The sequence below is a fragment of the Symphalangus syndactylus genome, chromosome 1 (assembly GCF_028878055.3).
Source record: "Symphalangus syndactylus isolate Jambi chromosome 1, NHGRI_mSymSyn1-v2.1_pri, whole genome shotgun sequence".
Lineage (NCBI taxonomy): Eukaryota > Metazoa > Chordata > Mammalia > Primates > Hylobatidae > Symphalangus > Symphalangus syndactylus.
In genome coordinates, this window is record NC_072423.2 from 91,490,328 (window position 1) to 91,512,074 (window position 21,747).

The 21,747-nt window shown below is 48.0% G+C and overlaps 1 protein-coding gene across 6 annotated transcripts in view; it reads left to right on the top strand.

Moving 5' to 3' along the window:
* SLC3A2 (solute carrier family 3 member 2) overlaps positions 1-21,747 on the top strand; it is a 31,925-nt gene that overhangs the window by 4,403 nt on the left and 5,775 nt on the right. The window contains exons 2-5 of one of the 6 annotated variants that reach the window (XM_055293760.2): positions 9,309-9,401; positions 10,104-10,196; positions 20,182-20,610; positions 21,055-21,228. In XM_055293760.2, the coding sequence (XP_055149735.1) occupies positions 9,309-9,401; positions 10,104-10,196; positions 20,182-20,610; positions 21,055-21,228 (789 nt within the window). Of the gene's footprint in view, positions 1-9,308; positions 9,402-10,103; positions 10,197-15,937; positions 16,034-19,744; positions 19,764-20,181; positions 20,611-21,054; positions 21,229-21,747 lie in introns of those variants that run through there. The other 5 variants (XM_055293664.2, XM_055293845.2, XM_063642093.1 and 2 more) reach the window with 5 other exon arrangements.

Below are 21,747 nucleotides of genomic sequence, written 5' to 3' on the forward strand. Positions count from 1 at the left end.
TGTAATCCCAGCACGTTGGGAGGCCTAGGCGTGTGGATCACTTGAGGTTGGGAGTTTGAGACCAGCCTACCAACATGGAGAAACCCCATCTCTACTAAAAATACAAAATCAGCCAGGCGTGGTGGCTCATGCCTGTAATCCCAGCTACTCAGGAGGCTGAGGCAGGAGAATCGCTTGAGAAAGGCGGAGGTTGAGGTGAGCTGAGATCGCGCCACTGCACTCCAGCCTGGCCAACAAGAGCGAAACCTCTCTCTCAAAAAAAAAAAAAAAAGTCTGGTCAGGTCCCACTTCAGCTCACAATCCTTCAGTGCCTCTCCATTGTCTTTAAGCTATAGCCCAAATTGATCAATACAGCCATTAAGAAGTGCTGCTAGGCCAGGTGCGGTGGCTCGCCTGTAATCCCAGCACTTTGGGAGGCCAAGGCGGGAGGATCACCTGAGGTCAGGAGTTCAAGACCAGCCTGGGCAACATGGTGAAATCCCGTCACTACTAAAAATACAAAAATTAGCTGGACATTTTGGAGTGTGCCTGTAATCCCAGCTATTTGGGAGGCTGAGGCATGAGACTTGCTTGAACGTGGGAGGTGAAGGTTGCGATGAGCTGAGATAGCGCCATTAAACTCCAGCCTGGGTGACAGAGTGAGACTCTGTCTCAGTTAAAAAAAAAAAAAAGCCCTGCTTCTAACAGGGCCAATGGCTCACACCTGTAATCCCAGCACTTTGGGAGGCCAAGGTGAGAGGGTCCCTTGAGGCCAGAGGTTTGAGACCAGCCTGGGCAACATAGTAAGATGAAACCCCCATCTCTACAGGAAAAAAGCCCTGCCTCCCTATCACCACCCCTCCCCCAAGCCTTATCTACCCCTTCCCACCCACAGTAAACTCCCTGGGGTTTGATTTTATCTAGGTAAATCATCCTGCTATCTCTATTGTCTAGCAGAATACAATTCACAAATAGGACTCAATATACATTTATTAGTTACCTCTAAGTTTTTTTCAGTTTGCCTTTTTATGTTGGGAACGCTGTAAATTTTTAAATGATCTTTTCTCAGCCAATTCATTGACTGTCGTACCTTAACAAATGATTTTGCTCTTAGAGAGGTCTGGAGAGTATTTGTTCAAGGAGCAACCCTGCCCCCACCTGGCAGGAAGAGGCACTGCCTCAATTAATAGAGGAGAAGGACATGCAAATGACCAGTGCTTGGCAGGGAACTTGTAGAGACGTGACAGTGGAGAAAAGGCTCAATTTCTTTTGGAGATGGGGTCTCACTCTGTCACCCAGGCTGCAGTGCAGTGGTGTGGTCTCAGTTCACTGCAACCTCTGCCTCCCAGCTTCAAGCGATTCTCTTGCCTCAGCCTCCTGAGTAGCTGGGATTACAAGCGCCCGCCACCACTCCCAGCTGACTTTTGTATTTTTAGTAGAGACGGGGTTTCACCATGTTGGCCAGGCTAGTCTCGAACCCCTGAACTTAAGTGATCAACCTGACTCGGCCTCCTAAAGTGCTGGTATTACAGGCGTGAGCCACCACTCTGGGCCTCAATTTCTTTTCTTTTTGAACCAGGATCTCACTCTGTCACCTAGGCTGGAATGCAGTGTGTGATCACGGCTCACTGCAGCGTTGAACTCCTGGGCTCGGAGGATCCCCCCACCTCAGCCTCCTGAGTAACTGGGACTGTAGGCATGTGCCATCACACCCAGCTAATTCTTTAATTTTTTGGAGTGTGACAGTGCCTCATTATGGTGCCTAGGCTGGTCTCCAACTCCTGGGCTCAAGCGACCAAATTGCTGGGAAACAGGCATGAGCCACTGTACCTGGCCCAAAATAAATAGAATTTCCTGGGTTGTGGAGGAGTGTGACATTGAGGTGGTCTTCCAGGGAAGAGGTGCCTTTACAACTGTGGTAGGTAACATGGGTATCTGGGCTACCTGGTCATGCAATGTACTAATGTTTTCTGGTTCTGCTTTCAGCTTCATCATGTATATACCATTTCCATCTTTATGTCTGACTAAAGGGTCTGTCTGAGTTTATGACTTAATAGGTCTGACAAGACCCAATTCATAATGGGGCAGTTCTGGATGCTTCATAGTCAAGCTTTCCAGTAACAGCCCTGACGCTGTTTCTCAAAAGGCACCTACTTCCCTGCTTTGGACAGCTTGGCCTTGCTCCAGAATCTCAGGGACTTGCGTTGTGCTTTTGCCATAGGAGCTTGCCATAAGTTCTACACTGAATCTTTTTTTCCCTACTGATACTTTGAACCCCCAGGATCTGCTGGATTGCATGGCTTAAGTGTGCATTGCATCCTAGACTTGATGCAGAGCCCTTTCCTGCTCAGAGTTTGAGTCAAAGTTGGCAGCTTACCCGGTATGTGGGCTGGAGATATATTTCTAAGTATGGATGTGATAGACACCACACCCATGCATCCTTTTTGTCTTTAATGGTGGCACTGATCTCTGTCCCTCCCCAGGATGTGATACTGCTTTTGATTTACTATCGTGGCTGAAGAGAGGGAGGGGTTTTAGAGATCTCTTTGTCTGTTCCACTATGATAGGTCTTACCTCTTAGGCCAAGGACCCAATGTGATTACTTCAACTCCTAAGTATATCAATCCTGTTAAATACTTGGTTTTTTTTTTTTGAGATGGAATGTGCTGGCTTGCAGTGGCGCCATCTGGGCTCACTGCAACTTCCATCTCCCGAGTTCAAGCAATTCTTGGTCCTCAGTCTCCCAAGCAGCTGAGACTACAGGCGCGCACCACCACGCCTGGCTAATTTTTTTTTTTTTTTTGAGACGGAGTCTCGCTCTGTCGCCCAGGCTGGAGTGCAGTGGCGCAATCTCGGCTCACTGCAAGCTCCACCTCTCGGGTTCACGCCTTTCTCCTGCCTCAGCCTCGCGAGTAGCTGGGACTACAGGCGCCTGCCACCACTTCTGGCTAATTTTTTGTATTTTTAGTAGAGACGGGGTTTCACCGTTTTAGCCAGGATGGTCTCGATCTCCTGACCTCGTGATCCGCCCGCCTCTGCCTACCAAGGTGCTGAGATTACAGGCATGAGCCACCACGCCCGGCCGCTAATTTTTTTTTTGTTTTGAGACAGAGTCCCACTCTGCCGCCCAGGCTGGAGTGCAGTGGCGCAATCTCGGCTCACTGCAATCTCCACCTCCTGGGTTCAAGCAATTCTCCTGCCTCAGCCTCCCATGCCTAGCCCCCATTTAAACACTTGGAACTGAGGAAATGACTAGTGATGGGTCCATAGACAAGCAGACTTACTATGAGCTAGTAAGTTTTGGCTAGGACTTCAGTTACCGCCTGACACCTGTAAGTCCCCACTCTAATGCGGGGATCATGATGATGCTTTGGGTTTCCAGGTCTCAATGTCAGCTCAGATCTTGTGCCCAAAATCCTCAAAGTGTTTAGGCGTTTCCCTTTACCCAGTGTACAGTTATCTGAGTAAGTGATATGTTGACATTCTCCCTTTTAGGAGGAACTGGCAGAACTGTTACAGTTTTAGCATCCTTTCGTAGGGATTTGGGCACCTCTTCAGTAATTGAGTTTTGGATGTGAAAGTTGGTTCAGCCAGGTGCGGTGGCTCATGCCTGTAATCCCAGCACTTTGGGAGGCTAAGGTGGTCAGATCACTTGAAGTCAGGAGTTTGAGACCAGCCTGGCCAATGTGGCGAAACCCCGTCTCTACTAAAAATACAAAAATTAGCTGGGCATGGTGGCGTGTGCCTGTAATCCCAGCTACTAAGGAGGCTGAGGCAGGAGAGTCCCTTGAACCCTGAGGTGGAGGATGTTGCAGTGAGCCTAGATCGCACCACTGCACTCCAGCCTGGGCAACAGAGCAAGACTCTGTCTCCAAAAAAAAAAAAAAAAAGGTGGCTTAGATCCAGGAGCTGAATTCAGGATTTTGACTGTTTATTGTGGTGATTGCCCTTAGCTGCCTCTTCCTCCTCTATTCTTGCCTTTTTCTGTTTGTAGATGTGTAGTAGCATCCTTTTTGGCTATCCACATATTTTTCCCCTGAGGATGCTATGCTCTATTGTATCCACAACTCTGTGAATCGAACTCCCCATGGCTACCCCTGCAACATTGACAGTTTTATGGTAGTTGCATATTTCTGGCTTTTGGCAGCTAAGTAGTGCTACCCGGCCTCTGTTATGTGTTGGGAGATACTTCCCCGTATATCTTGAGTAGCTCAGCTCTGTGACTGCTTCTCCTGTCATCAGCTGTGGACTGCTCAGAAGCCACCACTGAATTTCTAAGTGATGCTGATGTCCACCGATGTCACCAGTATATTCCTGATGGTCTTGTAAATGTGTCCTTCGGGTCCTTTCTTGGAACGCCATTCTCTGGTCTCACATAGTACAGTACAGTATGTATATCTATTCCAGCATGGCCATTTTTTTTTTTTTTGGATGGATTTTTGCTCTTGTTGCCCAGGCTGGAGTGCAATGGTGTGATCTTGACTCATTGCAACCTCTGCCTCCTGGGTTCAAGAGATTCTCCTGCCTCAGCCTCCCAAGTAGCTGGGATTACAGGTGCCTGCTGCCATCCCCAGCTAATTTTTGTATTTTTAGTAGAGACGGGGTTTCACCATGTTGGCCATGCTGGTCTCGAACTCCTGACCTCAGGTGATCCACCCTGATGGGAATGTTAATTGTGGTAGTTTCTTTGCTTTTTTTTTTGGGGGGGGGTCTCACTCTATTGCCCAGGCTGGAGTGCAGTGGCACGATCTTGGCTCACTGTAACCTCTATCTCCTGGGTTCAAGCTATTCTTGTGCCTCAGCCTCCCAAGTAGCTGGGATTACAGGTGTGTGCCACCAAACCTGGCTAATTTTTGTATTTTTAATAGAGATGGGCTTTCACCATGTTGGCCAGGTTCATTGCAAGCTCCTGACCTGAGGTGATCCGCCCCCCACAGCCTCCCAAAGTGCTGGGATTACAAGGTGAGCCACTGCATCTGGCCCTGCTTTTTTGGTCTGTGAGGCAGAATAGTATCTGTTCTTATCCTCTAACATCTCATCACTTCTGTACTTGAGGATACTTTATCAGGTGGATTTTTGGAACGGGGAGATTGAATAAAAACTTAAACGTGCTCATCATTTTTACAAGTCAATATAGTATTGCATTACCTCCACGAATGCTGTGGTTCTCCCTTTTGGGGTAGATGTCAGTTAAAATTCACACTGTCGCATTCCACTGTATCTTTTGTTTTCTGGAAAAAACTTTAAGGTGAATCTGCTATTTTTTTTTTCTTTTTCTTTTTCTTTTCTTTTTTTTTTTTTTTTTTGAGATGGAGTTTCTTGTTGCTTAGGCTGGAGTGTGATGGCCTGATCTCGGCTCACCGCAACCTCTAGCCTCCCGGGTTCAAGTGATTCTCCTGCCTCAGCCTCCTGAGTAGCTGGGATTACAGGCATGCGCTACCACGCCTGGCTAATTTTTTGTATTTTTAGTAGAGATCGGGTTTGTCCGTGTTGGTCAGGCTGATCTTGAATTCCTGACCTCAGGTGATGCGCCCACCTCGGCCTCCCAAAGTGTTGGGATTATAGGTGTGAGCCACTGTGCCCGGCCTATTTCCCTTTTTTCTTTTTCTTTTCTTTTTTTTTTTTTTTGAGACAGAGTCTCGCTCTGTCTCCAGGCTGGAGTGCAGTGGCCCGACCTCAGCTCACTGCACTGTCCGCCTCCTGGGTTCAAGCTATTCTCCTGCTTCAGCCTCCCGAGTAGCTGGGATTACAGTCGTGCACCATCACAGCCAGCTAATTTTTGTGTTTTTAGTAGAGATGTGGTTTCACCATGTTGGCCAGGATGGTCTCGATCTCTTGACCTTTTGATCTGCCCGCCTCTGCCTCCCAAACTGCTGGGATTGCAGGCATGAGCCACTGTGCCTGGCCGCTTCCCTCTTTTTTTTAAATTTAATTTAATTTTAAAAATTAAGATGTTTGTCTCACTATGTTGCCCGGGCTGGTCTCAAACTCTTGGCCACAAACAATCCTCCCACCTCAGCCTTTCAAAGTGCTGGGATTATAGGCATGAGCCACCATGCCTGACCCCTTTTTTCTTTAACATTATGTTTTTGACACATTTTGCATATCTTTTATGTCCTGGTTCTTTCAGATTTAGTCATTTCTAGTATTCTAGTTAGAAATTTTCTACAATTTATTTTACAAATGTTCTACAAATTATTTTTCAAAAAAAATTTTTTTTTTGAGACAGTGTCACTCTTGTTGCCCAGGCTGGAGTGCAATGGCATGATCTTGGCTCACTGCAACCTCTTCCACTCAGGTTCAAGCGATTCTCCTGCCTCAGCCTCCTGAGTAGCTGCTATTACAGGCTCCTGCCACCACGCCCAGCTAATTTTTGTATTTTTAGTAGAGACGGGGTTTCACCATGTGGTCCGGGCTGGTCTCAAACTCCTGACCTCAGGTGATCTGCCTGCCTTGGCCTCCCAAAGTGCTAGGATTACAGGTGTGAGCCACCACGCCTGGCCTATTTTTCAAATTTCCAAATTTTTACTACTATAACCAGTGCTGCAGTGAAATCTTTTATATATTGCTTTGTGTACATGTTTGTGTACATGTGTGAGAGTTTCTCTTTTTTTTTTTTTTTGAGACGGAGTTTCGCTCTTGTTGCCCAGGCTGGAGTGCAATGGCACGATCTTGGCTCACTGCAGCCTCCACCTCCCAGGTTCAAGCAGTTCTTCTGCCTCAGCCTCCCGAGTAGCTGGGATTACAGGCATGCGCCACCATGCCCAGCTAATTTTGTAATTTTAATAGAGACAGGGTTTCTCCATCTTGGTCAGGCTGGTCTCGAACTCCTGACCTCAGGTGATCCACCTGCCTCGGCTTCCCAAAGTGCTGGGATTACAGGCGTGAGCCACTGCGCCCAGCCTGAGAGTTTCTCTAGGGTATGAATCTAGCTAGGACTGTTGGTGGGTAAAAGGGTATTTTCATTCTTTTTTTTTTTGAGACGGAGTCTCACTCTGTCTCCCAGGCTGGAGTGCAGTGGCATGATCTCCGCTCACTGCAACCTCCGCCTCCTGGGTTCACGCCATTCTCCTGCCTCAGCCTCCCAAGTAGCTGGGACTACAGGTGCCTGCCACCACACCCGGCTAATTTTTTGTATTTTTAGTGGAGATGGGGTTTCACCATGTTAGCCAGGATGGTCTCGATCTCCTGACCTCGTGATCTGCCCACCTCGGCCTCCCAAAGTGCTGGGATTACAGGCGTGAGCCACCGTGCCCAGCCAAGGGTATTTTCATTCTATAGGTGGTTGCAAATTGCTCTCCTAGACCGGATGTACCAACTAATGTTGCCACTTACGCAATTTGTATCCTCCTAATCACTTGGTTTAGTCAGATGTTTTCATATTGCCAATCTGATGGACATGAAATTCTATTTTCTTGCCATTTTAATTTGCACTTTCCAGATTACTAATGAGGTTCTGTAATCTTTATCATTCTTTTTTATATCTAATTTTGTGAATTGGCTTTTTTTTTTTTTTTTTTTTTTGAGACAGTCTTATTCTGTTGCCCAGGCTGGAGTGCAGTGGTGTGATTTCAGTTCACTGCAACCTCTGCCTCCCGTGTTCAAGTGATTCTCTCGCCTCAGCCTCCCGAATAGCTGGGATGACAGGTGTGCACCACCACGCCCCGCTAATTTTTATATTTTTAGTAGAGACAGGGTTTCACCATGTTGGCCAGGCTGGTCTCGAACTCCTGACCTCAAGTGATCCGCCCATCTCGGCCTCCCAAAGTGCTGGGATTACAGGTGTGAGACACCACTCCTGGCCTGAATTGGCTATTTCTATTATGTGATTAGAATTTCTATTTGGTAGGCTGGGTGCGGTGGCTCACATCTGTAATCTCAGCACTTTGGGAGGCTGAGACAGGTGGATCACAAGGTCAGGAGATCGAGACCATCCTGGCTAATACGGTGAAACCCTGTCTCTACTAAAAATACAAAAAATTAGCCAGGTGTGGTGGCGGGCACCTGTAGTCCCAGCTACTCCGGAGGCTGAGGCAGGAGAATGGCGTGAACCCGGGAGGCGGAGCTTGCAGTGAGCCGAGATTGCACCACTGCACTCCAGCCTGGATGATAGAGTGACACTCCATCTCAAAAAAAAAAAAAGTATAGAATTTCTATTTGGTGATTTTTTTTTCTTGATGATTATTGGGCTTTTTCTTACTGGTTTTTAGTGATAATTTATATGTTCCATCTACTTTGTTAGTTGTATTAGTTTCAGATAGTATGTCTTCTATTTGTGGCTTGTTTTTTCAGTTTGTTATGGCAAGTTGTGATGCATAATTTTTTCTCTTTTAATGTTGCGCAATTTATTTGCCTTTTTCTTCATGATTTATTCTTTTGCGTATTTTTTTTTTTTTTTTTTTATTGAGTTGGAGTTTTGCTCTGTCGCCCAGGTTGGAGTGCAGTGGCGTGATCTCGGCTCATTGCAACCTCCGCCTCCCAGGTTCAAGCTATTCTCCTGCCTCAGCCTCCTCAGTAGCTGGGATTACAGGTGCCTGCCTGTAATTTTTGTATTTTTAGTAGAGACGGGGTTTTTCCATGTTGGCTAGGCTAATCTCTGGCCAGGCTGGTCTCGAACTCCTGACCTTGTGATCTGCCCGCCCTGGCCTCCCAAAGTGCTGGGATTACAGACGTGAGCCACCGCACCTGGCCTCCTTTGTTTCTTCTTTAAAAACTCTTTCCTTATCCTGAGGTCAGAAAGATATTCTTGTTTTCTTCTAAAATTTTACTTATTTATTTATTATTTTTTTTGAGACAGAGTCTCACTTTGTCACCAGCCTGGAGTACAGTGGCACGATCTTGGCTCACTGCAACCTCTGCCTCCCAGGTTCAAGCTATTCTCCTGCCTCAGCCTCCCAGGTAGATGGGACTACAGGCGTGTGTCACCACGCCCAGCTAATTTTTGTATTTTTAGTAGAGATGGGATTTTTTACCATGTTGGCCAGGATGGTCTCGATCTCTTGATCTTGTGATCCGCCCACCTCAGCCTCCCAAAGTGCTGGGATTACAGGTGTGAGCCACCGCGCCTGGCCTATTTGGTTACTTAGAATATAATTTTGTGATTGGTGTGAAGTAGTGATCTAATTTTATTTTTTTATAGTGCCATTTGGTAAATAGTTCATTCTTTCCCCAGTGATTATATTATCTCTGTCATATATTGTTTCAAGTATGCATGAGTTATTTTTAGGCTCGTTTTCTGTTCCATTGGACACTTGCCCATCCCTGTGTCTTTAGCATACTATGATTGTTAATTTATACATTATTATTACTATTTTTTTTTTTTTTTGTAGAGTTGGGATCTCACTGTGTTGCCCAGACTGGTCTCAAACTCTTGGCCTCAAGTGATCCTCCTCCCTCAGCTTCCCAGAATGCCGAGATTATAGGTAATTATTATTATTATTATTATTATTTATTTGAGACGGAGTCTTGCTCTGTTGCCCAGGCTGGAGTGCGCTGGTACGATCTCCGCTTACTGCAAGCTCCGCCTCCTGGGTTCAAGTGTTTCTCCTGCCTCAGCTTCCTGAGTAGCTGGGACTATAGGCGCCCACCACCATGCCTGGCTAATTTTTGTATTTTTAGTAGAGACAGAGTTTCAGCATATTGGCCAGGCTGGTCTCAAACTCCTGACCTTGTGATCTGCCTGCCTCGGCCTCCCAAAGTGCTGGGATTACAGGCGTGAGCCACTGTGCCCGGCCTGATTACAGGTAATTATTACTTTAGCAAATAACATGCCTGCTGCCTGGTAGGACTTGTCTTTTTTTTTTTTTTTTTGGTATGAAGTCTTGCTCTGTTGCCCAGGCTGCAGTGCAGTGGCGTGATCTTGGCTCACTGCAACCTCTGCCTCCCAGGTTCAAGCAATTCTCCTGCCTCAGCCTCCCAAATAGCTGGGATTTCAGGCGCCCGCCACCAAGCCTGACTAATTTTTTGTATTTTTAGTAGAGATGGGGTTTTGTCACATTGGCCAGCCTGGTCTCGAACTCCTGATCTCAGGTGATTCGCCCATCTCGGCCTCCCAAAGTGCTGGGATTACAGGCGTGAGCCACTGTGCCCAACCATAGTTTATATATTATTATTATTATTTGTAGAGACGGGGTCTGACTGTGTTACCCAGGCTGGTCTTCAACTCTTGGCCTCAAGTGATCCTCCTGCCTCAGCTTCCAAGAATGCTGAGGTTACAGGTAATTATTATTTTAGCAAATAACATGCTTGCTATCTGGTAGAATTTGTCTTTAAAAATACGATTTTTTTTCTTTAAAGGTATCTTTACTATTCTTGGCCCTTTTCTCTTGCACATGAATTATAGAATCATCTTGCAAAGTTCTCACCACCAGATATTAAGATTTGTATTAGAATTGCATTTGGATTTTTAGATTGTTTGGGGAGCACTAATTTCTTTATGACATCAAATCTTTATTTTATTATTATTATTATTATTTTTTGAGATGGAATCTTGCTCTGTCGCCCAGGCTGGAGTGCAGTGACGCGATCACGGCTCACTGCAACCTCTGCCTCCTGGGTTCACGCCATTCTCCTGCCTCAGCCTCCCGAGTAGCTGGGACTACAGGCGCACGCCGCCACGCCTGGCTAATTTTGTTTTGTATTTTTAGTAGAGACGGGGTTTCATCATGTTAGCCAGGATGGTCTCGATCTCCTGACCTTGTGATCCGCCTGCCTGGCCTCCCAAAGTGCTGGGATTACAGGTGTAAGCCACTGCACCTGGCCCTCAGTTTTTTTTTTTTTTTTTTTTTTAAAAGAATTTATTAGCTGAGTGCAGTGGCTCATGCCTCTAATGCTAGCACTTTGGGAGGCAGATCACTTGAACCCAGGAGTTCGAGACCAGCTTGGACAACATGGCAAAACCCTGTCTCTACCAAAAAAATACAAAAATTAGCCAGGCATGGTTGCATGCTCCTGTAATACCAGCTGTTCAGGAGGCTGAGGTGGGAGGATTGCTTAAGCTGAGGAAGTCAAGGCTGTAGTAAGCCAAGATCACACTACTGCACTCCAGCCTGGGCAACAGAGAGAGACCCTGTCTCAAAAAAACCCAAGAAACAGAAAACAGAATTTGTCTTTAGTTTCTCTATAGTCCAGCCTCCTTTTAAGAGACTTGGTGTTGAAATTAACCAATTTTTTCTTTCTTTGAGATGAAGTTTCACTCTTGTTGGCCAGGCTAGAGTGCAATGGCTTGATCTCAGCTCACTGCAACCTCTGCCTCCCTGGCTCAAGCGATTCTCCTGCCTCATTCTCCCGAGTAGCTGGGATTACAGGCATGTGCCACCACGCCTGGCTAATTTTGTATTTTTAGTAGAGATGGGGTTTCTCCATGTTGGTCAGGCTGGTGTTTAACTCCCGGCCTCAGGTGATCCACCTGCCTCGGCCTCCCAAAGTGTTGGGATTACAGGCGTGAGCCACCACGCCTGGCCTAACCAATTTTTTAGTTGCAGAATGAGTGATATTTCAAATTCAATTTTCTGTTACACCATACCATACTCTAAATATCTACTTCTCAATATTTTATATTCTCTTTTTACCTTATTGATTATAAAATACATATATATTTTTCAGACGGGGTCTCGCTCTGTGGCCTTGGCCGGAGTGCAGTAGTGTGATCTCAGCTTACTGCACTCCCGGCTCAAGCGATACCTCCCACCTCAGCCTCCCGAGTAGCTGGGACTACAGGCATGTGCAACCACACTCAGCTAATTTAAAAATTTTTTGTGGCCAGGCGCGGTGGCTCACGTCTGTAATCCTAGCATTTTGGGAGGCCGAGGTGGGCAGACCATGACGTCAGGAGTTCGAGAACAGCCTGGCCAACATTAGTGAAACCCTGTCTCTACTAAAAATACAAAAATTAGCCAGGCATGGTGGTGGGCCCCTGTAGTCCCAGGTACTCTGAGAGGCTGAGGCAGGAGAATCACTTGAACTTGGGAGGCGGAGGTCGCAGTGAGCCGAGATCGCGCCACTGCACACCAGCTGGGGTGACAGTGCGAAACTCTGTCTCAAAAAAAAAAAAAAAAATTTGTACAGACAAGGTCTCACTATATTGCCCAATCTGGTCTTGAACTCCTGGGATCAAGTAATCCTCCTACCTTGGCCTTGCAAAGTGCTGGGAGTACTAGGTGTGAGCCACCACACCCGGCCAGCTAATTAAAATCAAACTTTTTTTTATAGAGACACGGGGTCTTGCTACATTGCCCTGTCTGGTCTCAAACTTCTGGGATCTAATGATTCTCCCATTTTGGCCTCCCAAAATTACAGGCGTGAGCCATGGCACCTGGCCAGGCTCATCAGTTATTTGTTTTTTTGTTTATTTCTAATTTTTATTTTAATTATTTTAGACCAGATCTAGCTCTGTTGCCCAGGCTAGAGTGCAGTGGTGCAATCATAACTCGCTGTAGCCTCAACCTCCAGGGCTCAAGTGGTCCCTCCCACCTCAGCTTCCCAAGTAGCTGGGACCACAGGTACTTGCACCATGCCCAGCTAATATATATATATATATATATTTTTTTTTTTTGGAGAAAGAGTCTCAAATAATTTATGTAGATCTTCCCTCTGCCCAGAGATACAGAGTTTAACTCTGTACCTCTTGAGGGCAGGCTGCGCTTAGTGACTCTCTTCCTCAGAGTGTGATGACAAAGTTTTGGAGGGCCAGGGGAGGGAGAAAATGAGGATTCAGTATTGTGTGATCATGACTGCAGAAATAGCTGGTGTGGCTCACGCTTGTAATCCCAGCACTTTGGGAGGCCGAGGCGGGTGGATCACAAGGTCAGGAGATCGGGACCACGGTGAAACCCCGTCTCTACTAAAAATACAAAAAATTAGCCGGGCGTGGTGGCGGGCGCCTGTAGTCCCAGCTACTCGGAGAGGCTGAGGCAGGAGAATGGCGTGAACCCGGGAGGCGGAGCTTGCAGTGAGCCGAGATTGCACCACTGCACTCCAGCCTCGGTGACAGAGCAAGACTCTGTCTCAAAAAAAAAAAAAAAAAAGAAATAGCTGGTGTTGGAGGGCCTCAGTGATAATTTCAAGGTCTCTTATTGCTACTTAGCTTTTTTGATGAGATTAAGTATTCTGTCTCTGATCAGTTGAATATCTGATGTCATTAATCCAAGGATAATATGTTAAAAGTACTACCCCATATTTTCCACATACTGACCTGCTATTTCTCTGGTGTTTATCTTTTAGTATTTGGTTGCATTTGAGAGAATGGCTTGCTGCAGTGTTGTTCATTTGTCTAACTTACTTGAATACTGGATACTTTTCAGATGGTGCATTTATTTCTCTTCTCCTAAGACATGACTTTGGTTCTATTTCTTTCACTCTTTCTGGCTTTTATCCCCACTTTGCATTCTTCACCCTTTACTAAGACAACCCTGACAGTTCTCTTCTTTAGCAGCCAGTGTCCCTCCTATAGGATTCATAGTAACAATTAATAGTATTCTGACAACGGTTCTTCAGATAGTAGCTGCCAAGTGAACTGCTTTGGTTGGAGTCTCTTTCTTTGCTTTAATTTCAGCCACGCTTTGACTTCCAAATGCTCAATTCCTCACCCATCTTTCATTTTTCTTTTTCTTTCTTTTTTTTTTTTTTTTTTTTTGGAGACAGAGTCTCGCTCTGTCACCGAGGCTGGAGTGCAGTGGTGCAATCTCAGCTTACTGCAACCTCCACCTCCCAGGTTGAAGCAATTCTCCTGCCTCAGCCAAGTAGCTGGGATTACAGGCACCTGCCATTGTGTGTGACTAATTTTTGTATTTTTAGTAGAGATGGGGATTTCCCATGTTGGCTAAGCTGGTCTCGAACTCCTGACTTCAAATGATCTGCCCGCCTCATTCTTCCAAAATGCTGGGATTACAGGCATGTGCCACCACACTGGCCTCATTTTTCAAATGGCTAAAATCTTCGAGATTTCTGGCTGATTGGTATTTTAGAGGCAGCTTTGATGTTTTTTTTTTTTTTTTTTTTTTTTTCCGAGACAGCGTCTTGCTGTCGCCCAGGCTGGACTGCAGTGGCGCGATCTCGGCTCACTGCAAGCTCCGCCTCCCGGGTTCACGCCATTCTCCTGCCTCAGCCTCTCCGAGTAGCTGGGACTACAGGCGCCAGCCACAACGCCCGGCTAATTTTTTGTATTTTTAGTAGAGACGGGGTTTCACCGTGTTAGCCAGGATGGTCTCGATCTCCTGACCTCGTGATCTGCCCGCCTCGGCCTCCCAAAGTGCTGGGATTACAAGCGTGAGCCACCGCGCCCGGCCAGCTTTGATGTTTTGTTACTGGGTCTTTGGAATAGAGTCTTGGGCTTTGGGAGATTTATGGAGGCTGTTGGACAGAGACGGTCTCCTTAAGAGTTTCTAGCTGTCCTCCCATCTTCTCTCTGCCTTTAGAAATCCTTCTTAGGCCGGGCGCGGTGGCTCACACCTGTAATCCCAGCACTTTGGGAGGCCGAGGTGAGTGGATCACGAGATCAGGAGATCAAGACCATCCTGGCTAACACGGTGAAACCCTGTCTCTACTAAAAATACACACAAAAAAATCAAAATTAGCTGGGTGTGGTGGCGGGCACCTGTAGTCCTCAGGAGAATGGCATGAACCTGGAAGGCAGAGCTTGCAGTGAGCTGAGATTGCACCACTGCACTCCAGCCTGGGCGACAGAACGAGACTCCATCTCAAAAAAAAAAAAAAAAAAAAAAGAAGTCCTTCTTAGATGTTTTTAGTTGTTTGTTTTTTGAGATGGAGTTTTGCTCTTGTTGCCCAGGCTGAAGTGCAATGGCATGATCTGGGCCCATTGCAACCTTTGCCTCCCAGGTTCAAGTGATTCTCCTGCCTCAGTCTCCTGAGTAGCTGGGATTACAGGCAGCCACCACCATGCCCAGCTCATTTTTGTATTTTTAGTAGAGACAGGGTTTCACCACGTTGGCCAGGCTGGTCTCAAACTCCTGACCTCAGGTGATCCGCCCGCCTCGGCCTCCCAAAGTGCTGGGATTGCAGGCATGAGCCACTGCGCCCAGCCTGTTTGTTTGTTTTCAGGTAGGGTCACCCTGTCAGCCAGGCTGGAATGCAATGGTGTGATTGTGATCACAGCTCACTGCTGCCTCAACCTGAGGGCTCAAGTGATCCTCCCACTTCAGCCTCCTTAGTAACTGGGACTACAGGGGTGAGCCACCATGCCTGGCTAATGTATTAATTTTTGTAGAGATGGGGTCTCCCTATGTTGCCGAGGCTGGTCTCAAACTACTGGGCTTAAGTGATCCTCCTGCCTTGGCTTCCTAGAGCGCTGGGATTAAAGGCATGAGCCGCTGTGCCTGGTCAATCCTTTTTACATGTTTGAGGAAAAATAAACGTCCTGTTTTCAGGCTAAGATCAAGTAATAATCCTTATGTGTTAGGAAGCATGTGACATGGATTTTTGCAGCAGAGGGTTAGAAAGGAACTTTCTTTATATACTTGGCCCTCTGCATTTCAGGGCTCCACCGCCATCTGCCTGTCTGAGTGTAAAGTGGACCTTACTGGCATCTGGGCTGCCAAGCTGCTTTTTTTCCTTTGCTTTGCCCAGCCTTCTCTTGAAGGCTAGATTCTTGAAAAATTATATTCTTTGCATTCCGATAGTAAATATTAAGCTTTATATCAACACATATGGCAGGATCTGAGGCTCTCCACTTACCTCTGGTCCCTTTCTCTAGTCTTTTCTCTGTAGTCTTTTTGTTTTCCTGTCCTCCATCTCCTAATTTATTAGTTTTATTATTATATTTTATATATATATTTTTTAGACAGAGTTTTGCTCTTGTTGCCCAGGCTGGAGTGCAATGGTGCAATCTTGGCTCACTGCAACCCCTGCCTCCTGGGTTCAAGTGATTCTTCTGTCTCAGCCTCCCGAGTAGCTGAGATTACAGGCACGTGCCACCATGCCTGGCTAATTTTTGTATTTTTAGTAGAAACGGGGTTTCACCATGTTAGCCAGGCTGATCTTGAATTCCTGACCTTAATTGATCTGACTGCCTCGGCCCCCCGAAGTGCTGGGATTACAGGCGTGAGCCACAGTGCCTGGCAGTTTGTTTTATTTTGGTTGAACAGTTATAAGTCTTAGTTTGTTTTCCTGCAGTAACAGGTTCATCTTGATTTGATACAGTGTTATTTAAATTCCTTTTCATTTTCCTGCCTTTGTCTTCACATCCTAGTTTTTTTCAGTTTCTTTTTTTCTTTTTCCTTTTCTTTTTTTTTTTTTTTTTTTTTTTTTTGAGAGATAGTCTTGCTGTATTGCCCAGGTTGCAGTGCAGTGGTGCGATCTGGGCTCACTGCAACCTCTGCCTCCTGGGTTCAAGTGATTCTTTCACCTCAGCCTCCAGAGTAGCTGGGATTACAGGTGCCCACCACCACGCCTGGCTAATTTTTGTATTTTTAGTAGAGACAGCGTTTCACCGTGTTGGCCAGTCTGGTCTTGAACCCCTGACTTCAATTGATCTGCCTGCCTTGGTATCCCAAAGTGCTGATTACAGGTGTGATCCACCGCGCCTAGCCTATTTAGTTGTTTCTAAGAAGGGAGATATTGGTTTTGATTGACATAGTTCATCCACTTATTTACCAAACACTTGCGAAGTGCCTACTATGTGCTGCCTCCGAATAGGCAGGTTCATTGACAGTAGCACAAGGCTCCTGCCACTTGTCTTCAAGAACAAAGAGACATCCAGACAAAGAAATGTAATAAACAAATGGGCCATGATTGTAGCAGAGGCAGATGCATGGTGGAGGGAAAGTAATTTTGTCTGGGGAGTTGAGAAAAGCTGTCACTTGAGCTAGATCTTGAATGAATAGGAACTCATGAGATTGAGTGGACAAACAGGAAGGGCCAGCAGCAGAGGTATGGCATGTACAAGATGCAGAGGCCTGAAAAAGCCTGGTGTGTTGTGAGTCTGGCAGGTGTTTGAAGGCTGATGTGGCTGGAGGGTAGTGCCTGTGAAGCGGGTCGTGGCTGATAAGATTGGAGAGGCAAGCTGTTATCCTCTTTATGCATGCAGAAGGAATTGACTTCAGGCTGGGCACAGTGGCTCATGCCTGTAATCCCAGCACTTTGGGAGACCGAGGCAGGCAGATCACCTGAAGTTAGGAGTTCAAGACCAGCCTGGCCAACATGGTGAAACCCTGTCTCCCCTAAAAATACAAAATTAGCCGGGTGTGGCGGTGCATGCCTCCTATAATCCCAGCTACTGGGGAGGCTCAGGCAGAAGAATCGCTTGAACCTGAGAGGCACAGGTTGCAGTGAGCTGAGATCGCGCCACTGCACTCCATGCTGGGTGACAGTGTGAGACCCTGTCTCAAAAAAACAAAAAAAAAACAAAAGGAATTGACTTCAGCCATTTGGAGCCATGAGGGTCTGTGAGTGAGATACTGTGTCACGTTGGACCATCTCAAAGACAGCTTCTGACCCCACAGTTCTCAACCTTGTTCTTACTTATTTTTAGAGACAGGGTCTCGCTCTGTCTCCTAGGCTGGTATGCAGTGGTGCCACCATGGCTCACTGCAGCCTCACAAACTCCTGGACTCAAGTGATCCTCCTGCTTTTGCTTCCCTTGAGTGTTGGCATCTCATGGGACTCCAGAGGCACATCACCAGTTACAGATGATAATTTTTTTTTTTTGGTGGGGGGGATGGAGTCTTGCTCTGTAGCCCAGGCTGGAGTGCAGTGGCGCAATCTCGGCTCACTGCAAGCTCCGCCTCCTGGGTTCACGTCATTCTCCTGCCTCAGCCTCCCAAGTAGCTGGGACTACAGGCGCCCGCTGCCATGCCTGGCTAGTTTTTTTTTTTTTTGTATTTTTAGTAGAGATGGGGTTTCACTGTGTTAGTCAGGATGGTCTCGATCTCCTGACCTCTTGATCCGCCCGCCTCGACCTCCCAAAGTGCTGGGATTACAGGTGTGAGCCACCATGCCTGGCCTTTTTTTTTTTCTTTTTTGAGACAGAGTCTCACTCTGTCACCCAGGCTGGAGTGCAGCTGCACAGTCTTGGCTCACTGCAACCTCTGCCTCTCGGTTTCAAGCCATTCTCATGCCTCACCTCTCCAAGTCTGGGGCTACAGGCGTGTGCTACCATGTCCAGTTAATTTTTGTATTTTTAGTAGAGATGGGGTTTCACCATGTTGGCCAGGCTGGTCACGAACTCCTGACCTCAAGTTATCCGCCAGCCTCAGCCTCCCAAAGTGCTGGGATTACAGGTGTCAACCACCACACCTGGCCTGTTAGTTTTTTTGAGGCAGAGTCTTGCTCTATCACCCAGACTGGAGTGCAGTGGCCCATTCTCGGCTCACTGCAACCTCTACCTCCTGGATTCAAGCGATTCTCATGCCACAGCATGAGAAGTGGGATTACAGGGATTAGTAGGTGGGATTACAGGTGTGAGCCACCACGCCCAGCCAGGCCCAGATAATTTTAAAATTAATTTTTTTATTTATTTAGAAATGGGGTCTCACTATGTTGCCCAGTCTGGTCTTAAACTCCTGGCCTCAAACAATCCTCTCTCCTTGGCCTCCAAAAGGGCTAGGTGACAGGCATGAGTCACACTGCGCCCAGCCTTGAGCTTTTGTGCTTGAGATACAGTCCATTCGGAACCTCTGGTTGGCACTTCTTATCTGGCATATGCAGGGCACCTTGGACCTCTTATCATCTTTGAGCACTGGTCTGAACCCACTTGCTCGCCTTCTCCCAGGGGCTGCCCCGTGCACCCCTTGTTCCTAGGGTGGGGATGGGGTTGGATTCCTGGGGCTGCAGAGGGGACTAGCAGAGGATGACTTTTCTCTGTGCTATTACTTCAGATCCTGGCTTTTGCTTTCTTCCAAATACACAGCAATCTTGGCTTCCAGCCTAGGTGGGAAAGGGAGAAAGAACCAATTTCCTCCAGCTCCTCTCTGAAAGTAGCCCAACTGGCACTGTTTAGGAACAAGGAGTTCCTGAGAGTGTTGGCACCCCACGGTGTTGATGTCCGGTACTTCCCTGCTGTGAACCCTGTCTCTACCCCACTTCAATCCAAGGACCCTGTGGAGGGAATTCTAGAGGGAATTCTAGGCTTCTTCAAAGCCTTTGCAGTACCAGCTGCCTCCAAGGCCTAACATAGTGAAGTGATAGGGAGACAGGACCTTGGGGGAGTTTGGGGATAACCGTGGGAGGCCCTGCAAGGTGGGTAAGAGTCTGGCCATGGCATCTTCTGGTCTATTCTAGAAAAAAGGTGGATGCCTCTGAGACCTAGCTCTGTTATGTTCATTACAGCCCTATCAGTCTCTTCTGGATGTCTGATTCCTAGCTGCCAAACATCCAGGTGCTAGCAGCTGGGGGTGGGGTAGGATAAGAAGAGGGGTGTCTACATCAACCTTCCTGCCCAAACCATTCATTTTAAAGTACTGTGAAGAAGACTGGATTAGTGTTAATTCAATAAAGTTAACAAAGCAAAGTATTGTAGTGAGTACACAATAAATAGTTGCTGCATGAGGAATTTCTTGAAATGAATTCAAGATGAGTCTTGAAAAACGAGTGGGAGTAGTAGGCCGTGCACGGAAGCAGAGGTCTAGCGCCAAGTCCCAGAGGCCTGAGAGGGCAAGCCTTGGTGGGGGAAAAGGCAGAAGTTGTGACTGGCTGCCTCTGAGAGTGCAAGTAGCCATGCAAAGTTGGGAAAACCAGACGGTGGCCGGAGCCGTGAACCAGGGGCAAATGGAGGATGGTGTTGGGGTAGTCACTAGTCTGCCGGAATGGAAGAAGAGGGGCGTTTGGGGACGGTAAGGCCTAAAGGGCACTGGAGGGGCCTCGGGATTTGGGGCAGGATCACAGGCCTAGTCCACTTAAAGGTGGCCCCGTGCCAAGCCGTCCCAGAATCAGGTTGAAATGAACCTTAGGGTTAGACAGGTTGGAGATGAGAAATTGGACGACGTAGGAAGTACTGTCGGAGGCGTGTTCCTGACTTTACTACCCTGAGCCGCCCACGGCTGGGGCAGTCCCCGAGGTTCCACCTTAAGGGGCGGGCCGAGGCGGGGCTCCGCTGCCGCTTCCCAGAAGCCGCTCCTGCTGCTGAGCAGATGCAGTAGCCGAAACTGCGCGGAGGCACAGAGGCCGGGGAGAGCGTTCTGGGTCCGTGGGTCCGGGCAGGGGTTGAGCCACCATCTGACCGCAAGCTGCGTCGTGTCGCCGGTTCTGCAGGCACCATGAGCCAGGATACCGAGGTAGATATGAAGGAGGTGGAGCTGAATGAGTTAGAGCCCGAGAAGCAGCCGATGAACGCGGCGTCTGGGGCGGCCATGTCCGTGGCGGGAGCCGAGAAGAATGGTCTGGTGAAGATCAAGGTGGCGGAAGACGAGGCGGAGGCGGCAGCCGCGGCTAAGTTCACGGGCCTGTCCAAGGAGGAGCTGCTGAAGGTGGCGGGCAGCCCCGGCTGGGTGCGCACCCGCTGGGCACTGCTGCTGCTCTTCTGGCTCGGCTGGCTCGGAATGCTGGCGGGTGCCGTGGTCATAATCGTGCGGGCGCCTCGTTGTCGCGAGCTACCGGCGCAGAAGTGGTGGCACACGGGCGCCCTCTACCGCATCGGCGACCTTCAGGCCTTCCAGGGCCACGGCGCGGGCAACCTGGCGGGTGAGTGCAGCGCGCCCCCGTCCCGGGTGCCCCCGGTTGAATCTAGTGGCCTGCACCGACCCCCTCCTCTGTCCCCAGACGGATCTAGATGGTTCTTCCCTCCATCCGGTACCGACGACCGTTCCCCCTTCCCCCACCCCCTCCCCGGCACATTGTCCTTCCCTCCTTTCTTTGAAGAAAGCCGACCCGCCCCTCACTCTGTCACGAGGGTGGGTGACTCAGCGTCCTCCTTCCCCGCGGCACCAGAAGCCAGTTGCAACCGGTTTCTGAAGTAATGTGCAGGACTCCTTGCATCAGCTCCTCTGAGTCTCGTGATTCAGCCTTGCCTCCCTCTCCCCCTCTCCCCTCTCCCGGTCCCACCCTTAGGCTCTGGGAGAGAGGAGAGTGCAGAGGTCAGGGGCCTCTCAGAGGGGCCTCACCTGTTAACCCAGTCCCCCATTTCAGGTCTGAAGGGGCGTCTCGATTACCTGAGCTCTCTGAAGGTGAAGGGCCTTGTGCTGGGCCCAATTCACAAGAACCAGAAGGATGATGTCGCTCAGACCGACTTGCTGCAGATCGACCCCGATTTTGGCTCCAAGGAAGATTTTGACAGTCTCTTGCAGTCGGCTAAAAAAAAGAGTGGGTGTCCTGGGGTTCCCAAGGAAACAGCTATAAAGGACTTGGCCAGAGGAAAAGTAGGATAGAACTTTTGTCTGATTTCCTCCTAACTGGCTCTGAGTTTTCCTAGGGCAGGTAGAGGGGAGATTTGTTAGTCTTCAGCCTAAAAAGGATTTATCCAGTCGTTTGGGCGCTTTCTACTTGGCTGTGGAATCTTGAGCAGGTCATTTAACTTCTGGGCTTAAGTGCCCTTATTTGCAAAATGTAGATATTTACTAAACCAGTGGTTTTAAACTTGTAAAACAGTAAGTTCTTTGTGGTGGGGGTGGAAATCCCAAATATTGTTTTACGACTCGACATAGACACATGTTTAAAAAGGTTCACTTTGGGAGTGGGGAACACTGGGGCCACTTCTCTGCACTATAAACTTTCTGCCTTCCAATATCTTTTTTTTTAAAATTTGAGATGGAGTCTCACTCTGTCGCCCAGGCTGTAGTGCAGTGGAATGATCTCAGCTTAATGCAGGCTCTTCCCCCGGGG